The sequence below is a fragment of the Molothrus ater genome, chromosome Z (assembly GCF_012460135.2).
Source record: "Molothrus ater isolate BHLD 08-10-18 breed brown headed cowbird chromosome Z, BPBGC_Mater_1.1, whole genome shotgun sequence".
Classification (NCBI taxonomy): domain Eukaryota; kingdom Metazoa; phylum Chordata; class Aves; order Passeriformes; family Icteridae; genus Molothrus; species Molothrus ater.
The window spans coordinates 33,579,055-33,595,602 of NC_050511.2; the positions used below are offsets into that span (position 1 = coordinate 33,579,055).

The 16,548-nt window shown below is 37.6% G+C and overlaps 1 protein-coding gene across 1 annotated transcript in view; it reads right to left on the bottom strand.

Annotated features, from left to right (window-relative positions):
- Positions 1-16,548, bottom strand: part of SLC24A2 (solute carrier family 24 member 2) — a 160,139-nt gene that overhangs the window by 74,157 nt on the left and 69,434 nt on the right. Inside the window, exons 5-6 of the mRNA XM_054517895.1 lie at positions 12,426-12,476; positions 4,948-5,043 (exon numbers count right to left, since the gene is read on the bottom strand). Coding sequence (XP_054373870.1) covers positions 4,948-5,043; positions 12,426-12,476 — 147 coding nt within the window. The remainder of the gene's footprint in view (positions 1-4,947; positions 5,044-12,425; positions 12,477-16,548) is intronic.

Below are 16,548 nucleotides of genomic sequence, written 5' to 3' on the forward strand. Positions count from 1 at the left end.
TTCATTTTCTTGTGCATGTTTGGTACCACTCTATCAAGTGGTATTATATAACAGAGTCTTCTCCTCTGTGGCAACCTGCTAAAGGTTAAGAGAAAGAATGCTGTAAGTAGAACAAAATCCCCAAGGAAGATGCAATATCCAGCAGAAAGGAAGGCAATTTCTGACTTCAAATAAAGCAGTAATGTCTTACAGATGGTATGGTGGGAGGAGGTATTGTTCCCTCCTGTGCTGGCTAAGAAATAGGAAGGAGACTGTAGCCGTTTGTCCTTCTTAGTTGATGATCCCAGTTTTATCAAAGAGTAGGATATCAGCTGCTACTTAAAGTAAAGTGGGGCGATAAGAGTCTCACTATCTGGCAGAAATGTTGCTGGGTACATTTTCTGGACACCTTTTTTGAATTTCTACATTAGGAGAGAGTTTTTCTTGTTGCTCAAGGGCTTGAGCTAGAAAGAGAACAGCTGAATTTCCGTGGAGCACAGTGGAGTAAGAAAAATGAGAGTTAAAGTCTAGGAAAAAGGGAAAGGGAAAAGCAAGACAGTTGAATTTGGAAGAGAGAAATGAAGACATTAAACCAAAACAAAACAAACTCCCAAATAAACTAGGTGAAATCCACCTAGTTATGACACCTTGCAGAAGTCATTAACTTGACAGTGTCCTAGCATCTGTCTTTTGTGGTGTTTCAGCTCTGTGTAAACCTTTCCTTCTTTTTGAAAAAGAAGAAAAGGAGAAAAGACAAAGAATTTGGGGAAAAAATATAAAGAGGTTCCTTAAAAGCCCTTAAAGAAACCAGGAAACTACATAATGGCAATTGGGAGTATTAACCTTAAAAAAAATTATTTTTCAAGTATATAAAAATCAAAATACAATATGAAAGCTATTTTTTTCTCCTTTGCTTGCAGTCTTAGCCTGGACCATCTTTTCACAAGGGTCTTTTCCTCAACTTTGTAATTTTAAAATAATAGGGAATTTATAAGTAAAATGGACTTATGTGCATATTCTGTTTTTACTAGAGGAACATAGAATATTTAATGTACTTATTTTCAGACAATTCTAGCTCCAATATAGAGATTGATATTCTAAAATGCTTGTTTCCAGGGATTTAGACCCAGACACTATAATCTGCATCAGTAAAAAGTAAGAAAAAACCCAGAAATATGCCTGTTTTGCAAGATGGGAAAGCATGAAGACCATAGTGGAACTTGACAATGGAGGAGAAAGAACAAGATGCTTATGCAGGTCTTCTGTACCATCATGGCAAACAAACTTCACATTGGCCTGCCATGTGTTTAGAGCCATTTCTCATCCTGCGGTTTTCAGGACAGCATTTTTTCCCCCCAAAGGCATACTTGAAGCTTTGTCAGTCCAGACTGACAGTCCAGAGTGCCAGCTGTCTCTAGTTTTCTCAGTTCTAAATTATCATTACCACAACATGGAGGCACTAACATTTTTTTGGAGGGATTTTTGTAAGCAGCACTTATGGATCACAAAACATTATCCTTAGACTACACAAGTGGAAAACCAGAGACAAGCAATTTTATACTGTCTTTCCAAATTCTGGCACTACAGCAATCCCTTTTGCATTAGAGTAAGGAAAAATAATCTAAATTTCAAGCTGCTTGATTGAATTCTACTTAGAAACAGAAGCAAATGGTATCAATATACAACGGGGAATACTTGGTTACAAAAAGATCAAAATTCAAGACCATTTGTAGGTAAAGTTTTGAAAAGCTAAAAAGAAGGCCTAGGAGGGCAATGACCAAGTTACCTTCTTCAAATTGTAATATTCATCAATGGAAATGGTTACAGAAATGCTATGAGTTGTTGCCTGCAAACTTTGTCTTCTATAAATTGAGAGTAATCTTATTAGTGTCCGTTAAGTCAATACACAGAGAAGAAGGAAACTGAACCAGCCAGTGTTAGCTCCAAAATGATGCTAGAGTTTGGAAAGATGTTTAAGGAAGCCATATACAAAAAGCCAGGCAATACATTGAGGGGAGCCTCTGGTATACTACAGACTTGGCAGAGACCCTGACAAGGAAGTAAGGTCCTAAGTATTATGGAAGCCTATTTACTTGTTCCATGGATGAGTAGACTATTTGTATTACAACTTCTCAAAAATTCCAGTATGTACTTTTAAATTACAAAATGTGTTTCAGCAATACTCAAGCAGCCTAAGAAAGCTGCCAGGTTAACACTGGAAGAGGACAAAATTGGAAAGGCCACTGGGGAGGAATCCAGCATGGACCATCTCAAAATGCTGTTAGTAGACTGCTAATTTTTATTTTGACAGCAGATACCTGAAATACTTTCATTCAGATTGATGAAGCTAAATCTGCAGACTCATTCCTCCACCAGAGGAGGAACAAACTGCCCTGCTTTGCTCTATTGTGCCATTTGGATAAGGATAAATAATGTGTCCCACATCTAATACAGAAGAATCATTGTTCAGGATGTCCTAATACTTGCTGAAATTAACATAAAAGTTCCAAAGCCTGCATAACTGCAAATTTAAACTGTCTAAAGGGAGATGAAAGGAATTGCACATTGCTGAGTAATGTATTCTTGCAATAATTTTCCCTTCTTCCCCTGCAGTGGATTGAGACTGAAAAACATTATCTGAAATGATAAAGCTCTTTGACCTTGCAGATTTCTGAAGCCTAGGAAATGTTTTATTACAATGTAAATTAAAAGCATGTGGACATTGCTGTGATACATGATTGCTTAAGACTGCTTTTTCTTCATTGTTTCCACTGAACATACTCAGTGGGACAAAAACCTTATGAAGCAAGATAACAGAAGGCCGGATGCAGAAGTTTGTGTACAGGTCATCTTTCATAATGAATTTTGACTATTTCATGATGCACATCATGACAGGTTCTCTCTAAGAGAGCAGGTTTTGTGCCATGTGACAAGCAATTTCTATTAGCTATATTTATGGCTTCAAACATCTTATCTGTAAAGTAAAAATGCATTTCCCAAAAGAATAGATTCCAGACTCCTACCTTACCTTACACTAAAGGGCAGGGACAGAAGGCAAGATCTTTTACATATGGCAAACTGGGTTCAGCTGTAAATGAAAACTAAATATTATGTAGTCACTTCATACTGTCAGCTTCTTTCTATTAAGATGTTTGCTTTCAGTGAAAAGCACAATCAAACATGCAATATATTTGCTAACACAAGAATAAAAAGAAGAATAAAAAAGTCATTAACCTCTTCAACATTATGGGCGATTCCATTCTGCACTGGTCCTGAATCACTTGGTGGTGTTACTGCAACTTCCACTTTTGCACCTTTCTCTGTGGCACCATCCATAGATAAGAGAGGGAAAATAACAGATCAGAATATTAAATTACAAATATACTATTGAAATAGCTGTCATATATTCAGTCTGAGCAAATTATCAAATACTAATGTTGAGTCAACATCTGTGTTAAAAGAGAAAGAAAAGAATTTGCCTAGTACACATTTTCAATAAAAATCTTATAAGCAATGAGCTAGCATTTTGAGAAATATTTAAGTTCATTGCAATATTCAGTGCTCTTTGTTTATGCTAAATGCACTGAGCCTAATACTTCAGGTAGAAAGTGACATAGAGCATTCACCCCTGACTTTATAGAATGCACCATCCTGAATATAGGTAAGGGGATATATTCAGCAATGAAAGTTTTATAACACACTAACCCCTGCAATTGGTAAATTCAAAGCTTCAAAGCTGTAATCCTGCTGTCTTCCCTGCAAAAATGTGGGAAAGAGTAAACATATGGTGTAATAATATCTAATAATATCTAATAATAGAGGACGATCTTTAAACCAGAATCCTGCAGTCCTTGTTCTAAACTTGCACAGGAATTAAAGGAATAAAGTCAGGCCTTAGATTTATGATGCCAAATTTATTAAAATTTATTCTTACTTTGACTATCTTGGAATTCTCTAAGTGGTAATTACCTCTATAAGTATGTGGTACATAAAGGTGTCAATGGCCCAAAATCCCTTGGACAATACAAAGTAAGGGGGAATAGCAATATGAAATGCCTTACTCAAGTTCAACATGCCTTATGGCATGCTCTTGTACATAGAAGTAAATACAGCTGTCTAGTTACATTACTGCTATCCTGAGATTCTTCTAAATTAAAAATCTGAGATCACAGCCACAGCAGAGTGCCAGACTATCTGTAATTATTTCAGTATATGTGTGTTGTCTCTTAACCCCCACACTCAGCATTTTTGTTTATTAACAGACTGTCCCAACCAACTGCCTGATTTTGGAAGCAAATACTATGTAAACATAACACAAGGTCAGAAAAAGTGTCAAGTAATAAAATTATTCAGATTTTATTGGACACATTTGTATCTGGTTTTCTAGTGCAGATAATATGATGAGGTAAAGTAGAGAAAACAGGTCATGGTACAGATTTTCCTTTAGCATAGGAACTTTGGAACTAAAATAAAAGTTCTTGCCTTAATGGCAAACTCTAGTAAGTCAATTTTCCACAATTTGCATAAATGGGCCTCAATGACTCCCAGAAAGCAGTACACAGACAAATCAAATCTTAAATATGAAGGTGATGCTTTTTGTGATGAGGGTGGTACCATATAAAGCACATGTTCTACTAGAGCATTTCAATAAATTAATTAAATTTTTCTGTATATACTGCAAGGAAATTTTGCCTCTCTATCACTTCAACATACAACCAAAATCAGCTTTGCTTTTTTTCTTTTCAACCTGCCTAGAAGGCTTTCTATATGCCTTGACTGGCTTTCTATTCTTGCATTTAACTTCTGTTCCATCCATAAATTTCATATTCTTTGGTACAGAGAATCAGAGTATTTTTACTAAAATAGCACATGTAATGTAGGAGAAAGTAATGATTAAAAATTTTCAAACAAAATAAAACAGTGAAAGAGACTCTCAGGCAGGGGATAAATCTGCAGTGCTGCACTCACCATGATTAGCTGCTCCATTCTGCCTTTCACTGTCTTCCACCTGGCACTTTTTTTTGGCAATCTTATGCAGAATTGAGGCCCTTTCCTTGAACTTTCCTAAAAGAAAACATTGTCGTTATTACAATGCAGCCATTTTGAGACGCTAAGTTTATTTTCCATAGCTTAGTCTCCATAGATCACTGCTGATAATCTGTTTCAATTCCTCCTCAAACAGCAAATATGCTATTAAACATTATCTCATGTTCCCATTTACAGGGTTGGGGATTTTTTCTTTCTTTCTTTTTTTTTGTAGAAATAAAAATGTAATTTTTTTTGAGAACTCGGCAATGAATAGAACAAGAAATTGAAACCAAAAGCTATGATTTTTCTTTGGAAGAAGACAGTACAGTTTCACCTATAAATATGCTGGTGTAAGATTTCAGCTGAAGCAGATGATGAATACAGATGAATCAAGAGATCATAAATAAAAACAAACAGTTTCAGTTCTCATTTAGTAGTACTGTAGAACAAAATGTCATATTAACACATATATTGCATTAGAGTGAGTGTGGTCAGTTTTGTCACTTTGGACTTATTTATGTGTCTGTGACTTCTGCTCACTTCAGTGCTTGGTAGAATTATGAAGAAGATTATTCTGGGATTTACTGAAAAACACCTGAAAGACAACACTATCACTTTTCACAGCCAGCATGGCTTCATGAGTCCTGCTTATCAAACCTGATTTCCTTTTATGATAAGGTAACACACCCTGTTGATAAACGTCAACTAATTTATGTGATCTTTTTGGATTTCAGTAAATTTTAAATACTGTCTCTCACAGGTTCCTTCTGGACCTAATGTGCAGCCCACAGCCGGATAAACACATCATGGGGTGGGTGAGCAACTGGGCCACAGGTCAGCCACAAAGGGTTCCAGAGAGTGGGGTGACATCAGACTGGGGACCTGTCACTACTGGGGTTCCACAGGGCCCCATCCTCAGCCCTCTGCTCTTCAACATCTTCATAAGTGACCTGGACACGGAACTGGAAGGAATACTCAGCAAGTTCCCAAAAAGGGAGGAGCTGCTGACTCCCTCAAAAGGCAGGGAGACCCTGAAGAGAAACCTTGACAAATAAGGTGTCTGGACAATCACCAGCCATATAAAGTTCAACAAGATAAATTGCTGGATTCTGCATCTGGGATGGGACAACCCTGGATGTATGGACAGACTGGGAATGAGGTGCTGTAAGCAGAGCCATGGGAAGGGACCTGGGGGTCCTGGCAAGTTGAACATGGGTCAGCAGTGCCCTGGCAGCCAGGAGGGCCAACCCTGTCCTGGGGTGCATCAGGCACAGCATGGCCAGCTGGGCAAGGGAGGGGATTGTCCTGCTCTGCTCTGAGCTGGGGCAGCCTCACCTCCAGTGCTGGGGGCTGGATGGGAGTGTCACGATATGAGAAAGACATGAAACTGTTAGAGAGTGACCAAAGGAGGACTACGAAGATGGTGAAGGGCCTTGAGGGGAAGCTGTAAGAGGAGCAGCTGAGGTCACTTGGTCTGCTCAGCCTGGAGAACAGGAGACTGAGGGGAGACCTCACTGCTGTCAAAATTTCCTTGTGAGGGGAAGAGGAGGGGCAGGCTCTGAGCTCTTCTCTGTGGTGACAGTGACAGCACCTGAGGGAATAGTCTGAAGTTGTGTCAGGGGAGGTTTATGTTGGATGTTAGAAAAAGGTTCTTCACCCTGAGGGTGGCTGGGCACAGGAACAGCTCCCAAGGAGGTGGTCCCAGCACCAGCCTGAGAGAGCTCAAGAAGTGTTTGGACAGTGCTCTCAGGCACACAGTGTGACTCTTGGGGCTTTCCTGTGGCAGGAATTGGGCTTGATGATCCTTGTGGGTGCCTTCCAACTCAGCATATTCTGAGATTCAGAAGGGGAAGAAGAAGTCTCCAGAATACATGATTTTCATATCAGATTCTTAGAGATAATTTTTCTTCTAAACCTGCCAGGTTGGGGCTTTTTTTGTCTCCCATGAAGTTAACCATGCAGCTCAACCTCTACACTCCCTAGGGCAACACACTCTGCAGAAGTCCCAGGTTTTGTCACTCTTTATTGACCACTGTGTCCAAATGATACACCAAAACAAGGTAATGTCAAAGATGTCAATATTAGGTGAAACGAAACCTTTTTCTGCCTTCATAGCTCTTTCTATGTAAGGACTCTTTGGACATCTTATGACAGCCTATGATGTGTAGAAAGTTGATGTATCTGCCTTTACTGATTTATCCTGATTGCTATTGCACTTTAAGCATTTTAAAATATTTTTAGATGTTTAACTGGTGGCTATTTTACAGCACATTTCCTAATTAAAAATACTATTACAATACAGGGCCTGTAGCTCTTTTAATTCTTCATCTCCAGTCAAAAAATTCTATTGAAAACTGTTGGTGTCCCTGCAGCAAAACCAGCACAGACTTAAGACCAGAAGATATTTCAATGGAGTTATATGAAAGACTAACAGTGGAAAGTAAAAGTAAGAAGTCATGAATTAATTCAGTTATTTGGATAACACTCACTTCTTGCCAAGCTAAAAACTTGGAGAAATTCCAAGCATACAAGGATAAATCATTAGTCAGGAAAGAAATCCTCTCTTCCCTCCTTAAAATGGAAGCTTCACACCCCTGTACCCACACTTTTGCATAAGGAGAAGCATATGAGCAATTCACAGTGACTAGCAGCTATCACTTGCTGAGAAGTGGAACTAATTTCTCAACAGCAAACCACTTGGAAAGTAATAAAAATACCACAAATATTTAATGAGCCATACTGTCCTTTCTGCAGTCCCCATCTTTTCACAAATACATCATGCTCCAAAAAAAAAAAAAAAGAAAAAAAAAGGAAAAAAGAAAAAAAAATCAAAATTAGCAATTCACAATGTTTTGCAAATATTATCTTTTTTGGCACCCAGAGTTAAACGCCTGCAGAATAGTATTTAAGCATAGAACACAATCATAAATAACAAAGCATCTCATTATTTTATTGCGCAGGGTAAGAGGCAGAGATTCTAGTTAGATGGGAAGAAGTAACAAAGAATTAAAAAGAGAGAGAGTGAGAGAAAGAACAGGAATTTTTTGGGATAGCATAAAAGAGAAAAAAACAGAAAAAAATATGAATCATATCCTCAAATATTTTAGGCCGAAATGCTGAGTCATGGTGGTTCCTAACTTATTTTGAAAGAGTAGCGGCATTTAAAACTACTTATCTAGAAGAATGAGTAGATATTAAAAGGTGCCTCATATAATTTTAGTCCCCTAAAGGATTGTGCTAGCTTTCAGATTCCAATTCAGCATTATATGTTTGAGAATTCAGCTTGTGATGCCACATATATAGAAATGCATTTTGTGCAAGCAATGAAATTGATGCAGCTAGCACATTTCTGAAAAATATCTGTGGAGCCATCCATGTCCCCACTTATTCCAAGATGGTGTAGGACCTTTCAATTAAAGGTCCAGTTTTAGAGGTTAAGGATATTCTGAGAACCTAAGGATATTCTAGTATTTTATTTGAGACTGTGTGAAACTGTGTAGGTTTTCTTAACAGAGAAACATGGCCACTATTGAACTGAAAAGAAAATGTCTCCGCAGAGATTCACACTGGTTTAGATTAGCTTAATTGAATGTGACATCCATTTTTTTCACATTTACAAAAACCTCTCAGCATATTTAGAAAGAATTTCTGACACTGACTTTTAATGATTTTAAGTTACACCATTTCATTCAGGAGACTGTTTCACAGTTGTAAGTCACTGTCATGAAAGTTAAAATCAACATATGCAATGGAAAATGTCTTTTGTTTTATTTTTATTTCTCAGTAGATGTATGATTCAGTTTACATTGTTTTACATCATTACCTTTGATTAAATTCATTCAATGTAGTTAACAAAAGTGCAAGGAAATTATTAAAAAACATAATTAACTATCAAAAACATGAAACTGACAAAAGCAGTAGTACTGGCCTGCATGAAGATAGTACTGAAATATAGAAAAGACCACAGAGCAATGCCCCCTCCCTCCTTCCCGCCCTCCATCCCTTTCTCTACCATTTTCCTCCTTTAAACCAAACCAAAACTTTTTCACTGAAGGGGAAGCACAGAGCCACCAAGAAAAAGGATCAGCTGAGGATGTATCTAAGTCATACAAATCTTCAGAAAGCCACAAATGTCAATCTTAGGCACAGATCTTCTCTCGTGTCTTTTTTCTTATCTTTAGGTGGGGTCATTAAATAAAGCAAGCATCTTACGTCACTCTTCTTGTTTCTAGAAGGTAGGTGCCTGTGTTTCCTCTGGAACAGTCCTATGTACTATGGTTTGACTATGTAACAGAGCTTTTCACAACAGGTGGCATAATGAGAGTTTAGATGAATGACAATGCATGCTTCCATGGACCGAAAATAGGACAGAACTAGGTTCACTAAACTCCAACAGATTTGGCAGCTTATTTTAGTTTGCAAAGAATGAAGTAGAAGGAAGAGGTGATCAAGGCCAGATGATTACCAAAGAAGGTAGCTTAAAACTACATTGGTTTTTGTTCGAATAGATAAAAACAAATCATTATTGTATAATGTAGATATGCATTGATATGCATGAGTAACTCCAGCTGGCATCAGTTGGCAGAGATTCTCCTCCTGATAAAGGATATATTAAAAAGCCAATCCTTTATCTACAAACTAAATTGCAGTCTACAGGTTCCCTGGGTCAGAAAAATATCTGATTTGACGTGAAAACAGTTCTTCAGAAATTCACTCATTTGAAAAATTCAGGACTCTACCACTTGCCTTGTTTTCAGTCTGTGATCAAAGGAAACATACTGCATCTATCTAGCTATAGCCAAGCTTTCACGAGCCTGAACATATCAAATCTGTGGCTGTTGAGCACTCTGAACTGTACTTACTAATTCTGCTTATGACGTGCCGTGGATGATAACTAGTGAGTGACTACCAATCTAAATCCAGAAATCCACCTTACATGCTTTCTCCTTTAAGATAAAGCAGAAGTATCAAATGAAAACACATGCAATTTTGTCACGTTGTAGACTATTGGTGGAGCACAAGATTAGAGTGAGCGTCTCTTCTCATCTTGTGGGGCACATTTACTCTCTCAGTTTGACCTGATTAATCTAAAATTAATTTAAAGTCACTTTCAGGCCAAAGAGAAATGATCAAAACAATAGAAATCAGTTTCTAATATATGGAGCACAATGGCTCTCTGGCCATTAGGATGAATCTGATTGTGTATTATAGCTTAACCATTGATTCTTGTCCCTGATTGTTCTGATGCAGCAGGAAGAATAAATGCACCTGAGTTTCTTCACTGCAGGAGACTGAAAGAATATTCTGTATCTCCACTCCAGGCTTGAGGACTGGACATAAGGATGCCACAAAAAAATCAATGGATTTGTAACCGGATTTATGTATTCCTGTGACTAAGCTGCTGTGCAAAAGGTACAAAATCCTCAGTCATAAAAAGGAAGAGAAAGAAGTAAATGGGTAACACAAGTAAGTGTGATGCAGAGTGATAGCAACTAAACTTCAGAAAATCCAAACAGAAAGCTGAAAATATAGTACACTTCAATCAAAATACAACTTGTGAGATATACTAATCATTACTTGCCTCGTGAAAGACAAGTGAAAATTATGATGGTTGTATTTGAGAAGGTAATAGACTGCATCATAGACTCTTGTCAATGTTAGTGTTTCTAAAGACAAAGAGCTTACTTTTTATTTCTGCTACTGGATTTTTCCTGTGGCTACACTATGGTTCTGAAATATTTATTCATGAGAAATGCATTCTGAGGTGACATTGAATACTAAAAGCATTACTTCTGCATAGGCACAGGAATAATATACATCTATGTATGTATTATACTGCAACAAGTGTTTCCCTACAACTACATTTAGATGCCAATAGAATATTGATGAATCTCAGAAGGCTACTTTTGAAATAACAGATATGATACTTCACTATAAAAAATAAAAACCTTAACATACTCACATTTAAGGCTACAATAAGAAATTACCTTTTTATCTTGATTGTAATGAAGACTGAATTAAAACATACTGCAAAAGCTTTATCTCTGGTAGCCATATCGGAGTGGCCCAGGTTAATGGCTCCTTACAGGTTCTTGAGAGGTGTATTTAAGCAACATAGACACTACTGTTCACCTGTTAAAATCTACTTTCAGACATCTTTTTTTATATTGGTACCACCCCTGTGAACCAGATGCTTAATCTGGGCAATGGAGCGCAGCAAAGCAAGACCATTCTACGAGCTCAGGCCTGACACAGATGAAAACAGCATCTTCCAACACCTGGTGCAAAGGTGCCCAGGACCATCTCCCACAGCCTGCCCCAGAACCAGATGGTTATATTTGTGTATCAACAGCAAATACAGAAAGAGGGAAACAGGCCTTATCACTTTCCATCCTCCCTGAGGAATGATCATGAGTAAGTCATGCAATGAAGATTCTCTTAAAATCTTCAAGATTACTCAACACTAGAAAGGAACTGTGTTTTTAAAAAGAGAGAATTAATACTGTTATTATACAAATACTGTTATTTGTCCTAAATTCCCAAGATTAAAACCAAGTGTGAATAGGTGGCTAACTTTTCTACAGGCCTCAAGATTTTCCCCATCCCCAAACAGGCTGCTAATCTCTAAATTTAACATAATGAAAACATCTGTCTGGAATTATAATCAGAAGGATGGACAAGAGGCCTTGATCCTACAATCAGGTCTCAGTTCAGGGATAATTCCAAATTGTAGAAATGCTAATTGCACTAGGACAAAAAGCATGTGTTGGAAATTTAGTATGGAGTTAACTGCTTTCCTGAATTAGTATGATAGAACTGCAGTGCTTTTGAATCAGCAGAAAAATTTCCTGAGATTTCACTGAGCCCTGATTCAGGCCCTAATTACTTCCTTCTTAAATTGCTAGAATGAGGATTTCAAACTGCAATTTTTTTTGCATTGCAATCAAGCATACAATTAATACTCCAGGAATAAACACGCCTAGTTTTTAAAGGTTATTCATTGCTTTTCAATAATACAGTAAACTGAAGTCACTTAGCAATTGTTCAAGTGATTTAAAAATCGATAAATTAATTTCCCTTCTTGAATGCATTGTAAAACATGGCATCAAATAAGCACCTACAATCCACATTATACTGTGCCATATAACCTGCAAGTATGGTTTTGCATATGTTCTTTGCAAAAAGTATCCCATTGTATTTTCTTACCTGAAATAGCAGAACTGAAATGTTGAAAAAAAAGACTTGAAAAAAGAGTTGTAACTGACTGAGCCACCAATAAACACATGCAAAAATGAGTTATTCAAAAATGGAGAAAATGAAAATAGGACCAAAAAAAACAAAGAAAAATGTAAACACAAAAAAGACACTCAGAGGGCTTCAAAAAAAGCTCATACAAACAATTCTAAAATATTTCTTACCTTCTTCAGTCATTGTGTCATAATATTTTAGGTTTCCATATGATCCAAGCTCTATAACATCACAGTAAAAGACACAGAGATAAGGAACCAGCAGACATTAAAGAAATGTACATGTTTTTGCATGTGCTTCATAAACTGGAACAGTGATTATGCAAAACATTTTCCAGGACAACGAAACACAGATTACAGAAATGGCACTGCTTTCCCCCTCCAGAATTTCACAAGTCATTGACTTTAGCTAAAGTGTTAAACTTGCTAAATTGAGATGTAGGAGAAGCACTGAAATCTAAAACTTAGCCTTTTCAAGTTTCTTGCCAATTTGGTGTCTTTACATCTGGGAAAAGATAATAAACCTTGAGAGTACCTAAACAGCAGCAATTTTGCAAACTAAGCTCATTTATCATTCCCTGGGTCAGACAGTCAAATACGTCTGTATCCAAATCAAACAAAAAAGTTTCAAAACACATAATTTTAGGAGCTGTTCATAATGCAGTCTCCCAAACACTGTTTTGATACCAGTGCTGATATTGCCTGGCTTTAGAGGGGCTACTTAATTTAACCACTCTCTTGTCACTTGTGAAATCAGAAAAATAGTTACTTGCCTCATCAGGTGATATGACACCTAAATTCATTAAATCATTCAATCTATCTGAAAATAGTGCATTACCAGATTCTATCAGGGCATTAAAAAGAATGGAATGCAAAGGTCTCCAGATCTTTAGGGCTACTACTGTTTGCTTCTGTGTGATAAAATTTTGCATAAAATCACCTTTTTACTACAGTGGCTTTACACTATTTTTTGAAGTGCTTTTTTCTTAACATTTGGCATACGTGTTATTGTATGCATAAACACAATAATTAATATAAACCTACAAAATAAGACAATGAAAAATTAGTCTCAAGGAGGAATTTGTTAATGGTCTGGCTGAGGAATTTGTGCATGATCACTCATAATTTTTATGAGAAGTTCTGCAATTACGTTTCTGAGCATCTAACCTTTGACAGAATGTAACCATTAAAAAGTGAATACTTAACAGTTTGATGATGCTTTTTTCTTTGCAAATATTGTCTTTCATATTTATGAAACACCTTAAGCAATTAAATGCAAAAGTGATATCCAATTATTTTGTTTTTCAATGATGCATGATGATTTTTCAACAATTTTTCACAAAGGTGAATTTCAGTAGAGACATGGTTATTAGTTTTTAACTGTAAAATACTGTGATGATATAAAATCTGACACTTTGAGAGATACATTTAAAAGAAAAAGAAATCTTACATCATTTGCAGGGACAGAGAATGCCTTACGCCATGTAACTAAAATATACAGGATATTATCACTGGGGTTTTTTTAGTAAGTATGATTGGGTTGTAATGATTTTTCATAGGCATATTATAAAGAAACTTACAAGTATTCATACACTCTTGCTAATAAAATGTAGTGTCTTACTTGCCCATAAGTAAGCCAAATAGAATAGGACATTAAGTCCCTCTTATGGCAAAGTCCCTCTAAAAGCAAAGAAAAATGTAATTTAAAGACAGAATTTAATATATTGTTTTACAGCAATAAAGAATGCATATACTGTTTTTTAAATTTTTCTTAGTCTTGCAACAAAATCTTTGCAGCTGCTAGTACACATAAGAAGTTATTGTCCTACCATCCTAATTTTAGTCCTTACCTGGAAAGAGCTCCCAATAACTTCAATATAGGCACCCCTATATACAGCATTTGGAACTACTTGTCCTATTTAATTAGAGCTCAATATTTGCTGAATCTACGGGCAGCACCTTTGCTTGTATTTATTCTCACTGATCTTTGCCTTCATGTGTCTGGGGTTTGCTTTGCTAGAGCCAGGCCTGAGGCATTCACTGGAGATTGAGGACAGGACTGGAACATACATTCCAGAAAGAGTCCACCAAAAGGAGGGTAAAAGTAAAAAAAACATATGGAGGCACACGGAGAACAAAATGTTAGCAGAGAGGGACTGCATGAATGAAGTTGAGAAGAGCATTGCACCACAGCAACAAACTTCAGAATTAACAGAATAGCATGAGGCTTCTTACTCTGCAGATGAAGCAGAAGAGATTTCAGAGGAAACCAACAACAATCGTGAATTCTAAATCTCAAAACAAAAAACTGAAAAAATGGAGTGGAAGCAAGGCAGGACATTTCACACACTGGGAATCCCATTTAAATCTATTTACTTCCCATCTGAAGTGAGAGATAAAAGACAAACAGTAAAGAAAAAAAGGGTCAGTCTGACCTTACAGAGACCAAAAGAGAAGAGAAACAAGGTGATGCATGACAGTGAATGATGCTGATGATAATCATGTTCTGGGAACTTCAGCAATTCAACACACCAAGGATTATACCAGGATAATTCCTGCAGTTAGCAAAATTATTTCCAGGAAAACTCCAATCTTGCTGGTAGGATCATGCTCTCCAAAGCTTATAGTCCTATACCCAGAGTGGAACTCTTTATACAATCATCAGCCCACTGACTGCAATGCACTACCCAGAAAACATCAGCTGCATATTCACATGTATTATATTTGAGGGTTTTAAGATTACTTAGGTCAGTGCTGCTTGGCAGCATGACAGATTTGCCTCTGCACAGTCTGCTTCCAATATATGGTACTTCTGCTGTAAAATTTAGACTAAATATGCTCTTTGTTTTTGAGTTCTCCCATTAAGCAAGACATACCCTGTTTAATATAACTTTGAGTAAATAGAAAATGAAGTACTTTTTAGAAAAAAAAATTAAATTGGAAAAACTTCACAGCTTTAGAAGTAATCTTGTTTGAAATGGAATTGAAAAGGGTACTTGAAAAATTATCCCCAAATCCAATACAATTAAAATTTGACAATTCTGTTTTTGTGAACGTGCTATGCAGTTCCCATGGTGAGGTCATAGTAGATAGACTGGATGGCAGCCAGTACCTGCATCCCTGTTGGTCACATGAAACAAAGAGGATGCAGAGATGCAGCTTAACAGCTGATCCCCAACAGTTACAGTCACTGAATTAATTTGTTCCCTTCTGCATATTTTTACACCAGAAAAGAACAGAAGGTTCCTAGTAATCCTGACTGACGTTCCTGAAGGATTACAGCAACATTTGTCTTACTACGTACTGTTCTCTAATGTGTTTGTGGGTGTCACACCACATCAAAGCAAACAGAAAAATATTGTTGGTTAACGGGGCTATGTTATTGGTGATTTCAAATTCAAGACACCAAGCATGGCTTCACCAAGAGAAAAATCCTGCCTGACCAACTTAGTGACCTTCTATGATGGAGTGACTACATCAGTGGACAAGGAAAGAGCTACAGATGCCACTTACCTGGACTTCTGTAAGATCCCCTCATGCTCCCTCTCACTGAATTGGAAAGAGAATGTATCTGTGTAAGTGGAAATAAATTGACTAGATGGTTGCATCCAGAGGGTCACCTGGCAATGAGTGGTGTCCCTCTGAGACCAGTCTTATTAAATATCTTCATCAACTACATTGACAGGGGAGATCAAGTGCATTCTCAGAAAGTTTGAGGAACATCAAGCTAAGTGATGCAGTTGCCACATCTGAAGGACAGGATGTCATTCAGAGGGACCTTGACAAATGGGAATGGGAATTTCATAAGGTTTAACAAGACCAAGTGCAAGGCACTGCACCTGGGTTGGGGCAGTCCCTGGTTCCAGCACAGGTTGTGGGATGAACAGATGGAGAGCAGCCCTGGGGAGAAGGATTTGGGGGTGTTGGGGGATGAGAGGCTGGACATGACCCAGCCATGGGCACTCACAGCCCAGAAAGTCAAACGTGTCCTGGGCTGCATCCAAAGCAGTGTGGGCAGCAGGGCCAGGGAGGGGATTCTGTCCCTCTGCTCTGCTCTGGTGAGAGCCCACCTGGAACCCTGCATCCAGCTCTGGGGTCCCAGCACAGGAAAGACATGGACCTGTTAGAGAGAATCCACAGAAGGGCCACCAAGATGATTAGAGGGATGGAGAACCACTCCTAGGAAGACAGAACATTTGGGTTTTTCAGCATACAGAAGAAAACGCTCTGAGAACATAGAGCAGCCTGTCACTTCAAGGGGAACTGCAAAACAAATTGGGAGAAACTTTTTAGT